This window comes from Bison bison, unplaced genomic scaffold (genome assembly GCF_000754665.1).
Source record: "Bison bison bison isolate TAMUID 2011002044 unplaced genomic scaffold, Bison_UMD1.0 scf7180017864181, whole genome shotgun sequence".
NCBI lineage: Eukaryota > Metazoa > Chordata > Mammalia > Artiodactyla > Bovidae > Bison > Bison bison.
The window spans coordinates 2,273,870-2,276,046 of record NW_011494753.1 but is presented as its reverse complement, the minus strand read 5'-3'; the positions used below and the strand labels follow the sequence as shown (position 1 = coordinate 2,276,046).

General features: G+C 39.0%; 1 protein-coding gene across 1 annotated transcript in view; it reads right to left on the bottom strand.

Annotated features, from left to right (window-relative positions):
- Positions 1–2,177, bottom strand: part of MPHOSPH10 (M-phase phosphoprotein 10 (U3 small nucleolar ribonucleoprotein)) — a 13,401-nt gene that overhangs the window by 5,744 nt on the left and 5,480 nt on the right. Inside the window, exon 5 of the mRNA XM_010843249.1 lies at positions 34–414. Within this exon, the coding sequence (XP_010841551.1) occupies positions 34–414 (381 nt within the window). The remainder of the gene's footprint in view (positions 1–33; positions 415–2,177) is intronic.

Genomic DNA, 2,177 nt, shown 5'->3' with positions numbered 1-2,177 from the left:
GAAGAGGGAGTCCATCATCTTCTGGATTTCTACATGCTCTGGATTTTCTTCCTCTGCTGTTTTTTGCTGGTTGAGTTTGATGTACTCCTGTTCGTAAATTTCAGCAAGGCTCAATTTACTCTTTTCGTGGTCCAGTGTTAAACGCTTTTTATACTCAAATGCATCCTCTTTAGGCTTTTCTTTGCGTACGACATCATCCCAAGCCTGATCTTTTATCCTCTGCTTAATGATATCCTCTAGTTGGAGAGTGGTTTCCTCTGTGATCACAGGTGCCATGCGCACGGCGTGGTCGAAGTGCAGGGTCTCTTCCAGGAGGCTGTTCTCGGGCCGCTTCTGCGCTGTCACTTCTCCTTGAAGCTGCCAAGGTTTCTTCTCCAACAACTCTTTTTCCAAAGACGCAATTTTTTCATTCATCTGAGCAAGAGACAGAAAGAGTTACCACACGTTTGGAAATAGAATTAAGACATACAGGTGAGTAAAAGCAACTAATACTTTTACTAGGGGGAGAGCAAGAAATGCATTGTTCCTGAATAAAATCCCGCTTTGTCTTTGCATGTTTTTAAGGATGGCAGTTGTGACTTCTACTCCTATCTGGAGGTAGGATAAGGAGCTGTAAATGACCTCTTTCCCGCACTCGTTTGAAATGTTATGTTTACTATTTACTCACTTCTCCCAGAAGCATTTGGGTGTATTTCTGGGCTCTGTTCTAGTGAAACTGACCTATTTTATTTATTCACAAACCACTATCAACTTAATTATTAAGCATTCCAAGACTAAGTAATTTTTTATTAGGGCATCAGTATCTGATGGAGCCTAACGCTTGACTCCAGGCTTCCCAGGTGGCTCAGTGGTAAAGAATCCACCTGTCAGTCCCTGAGTTGAGAAGATCCCCTGGAGAAGGAAATGGTAACCCACTCCACCATTCTTGCCTGGGAAATGCCATGAACAGAGGAGCCTGGCGTGCTGCAGTCCATGGGGTGGCAAAAGAGTCACACACGACTGAGCACATATATACTACCCCCTTGATCCACACCCACAATCCAAATTATCTCTAATGTCTAAAGAGGTGGCATCTATAATGACTTCATGGTGTATAAGATGACAGTATTTTCATCAACCTTACCAAATTATTTTTCCTGATAGCTTTCCAGTTCACCTGTTTGGTTTTTCTAGTTCTCTCTCCAAATATGAAAGCTTTCATTTCAGTTTTCTCATCTCTTATTAGTGTTTTCTTTCATAGTTGCCCTGGCTGAGTAACACTTCTATAAGAATCTTAAGTAACAGTGGAAATAGTAATAGTGGTAATGGAAATAAGTCTTATTCTTGATTTTAAAGGGATGTTTCTAGAATTCTACCATTAAGCAGGATGGCAGATTTTGGCTAGATACGCTTATATTTTGCTAGAAATGAAAAAAAAATTAGGAATGAATATTGAATTTTACTAAATGTATATGGAGGTGACTATGTGATTTTTCTCCTTAACCTAACTTGATTTCCTAATCCTGAATCAAGAGGATGAGGCCTACACAGCTGTGGTAGCGTTACTCTTTCATTGCACTATTTTGCATTTCCACATCACTATTCACAAGTGAGACTATGCATGTTTCAATGTTACCTGTCAGGTTGGGGTATTCGTGTAATCATTCGTGTCTTCACAAGAAGACAATTTGGAAGCTTTACTCTTCATATGTGGGAACTGATCAAACAGTACTAAATTATACACTTCCTGAAGGCCTGATACAATTCCCCAGTAAACTAAACCCACTTGCAATGTAGGGAGGGAAGGTCACTAACCCAAGGACAAGTTTCTTATTTTCTTTCACTTTTTTTTCCTTAAAGACTTTCTCTTCAGGGAACAATGCGATAATAATACATTTAACTCAGATTTTCTTTTTAAAATAATGCTCTTGATATCCTTGGTATCTTTGGTTATTTACTTATTCTCATTTCAAGTTGTGTGATATAATTTTAAGACATTTTAAGATAAAGCCCAATGTCTGGAGCCAGGCTATATCTATTATTTTCAAACAACATTTTGTTTGTCTGACAGCATGTCATAAGGAAATAATTTTTATCAACTTTGGAAAATGTGTTTGAATGTATTAATTAGAATTCCGGCTGCATGGCACCTCACTGCTGCTGCTGCTGCTAAGTCACGTCAGTCATGTCCGACTCTG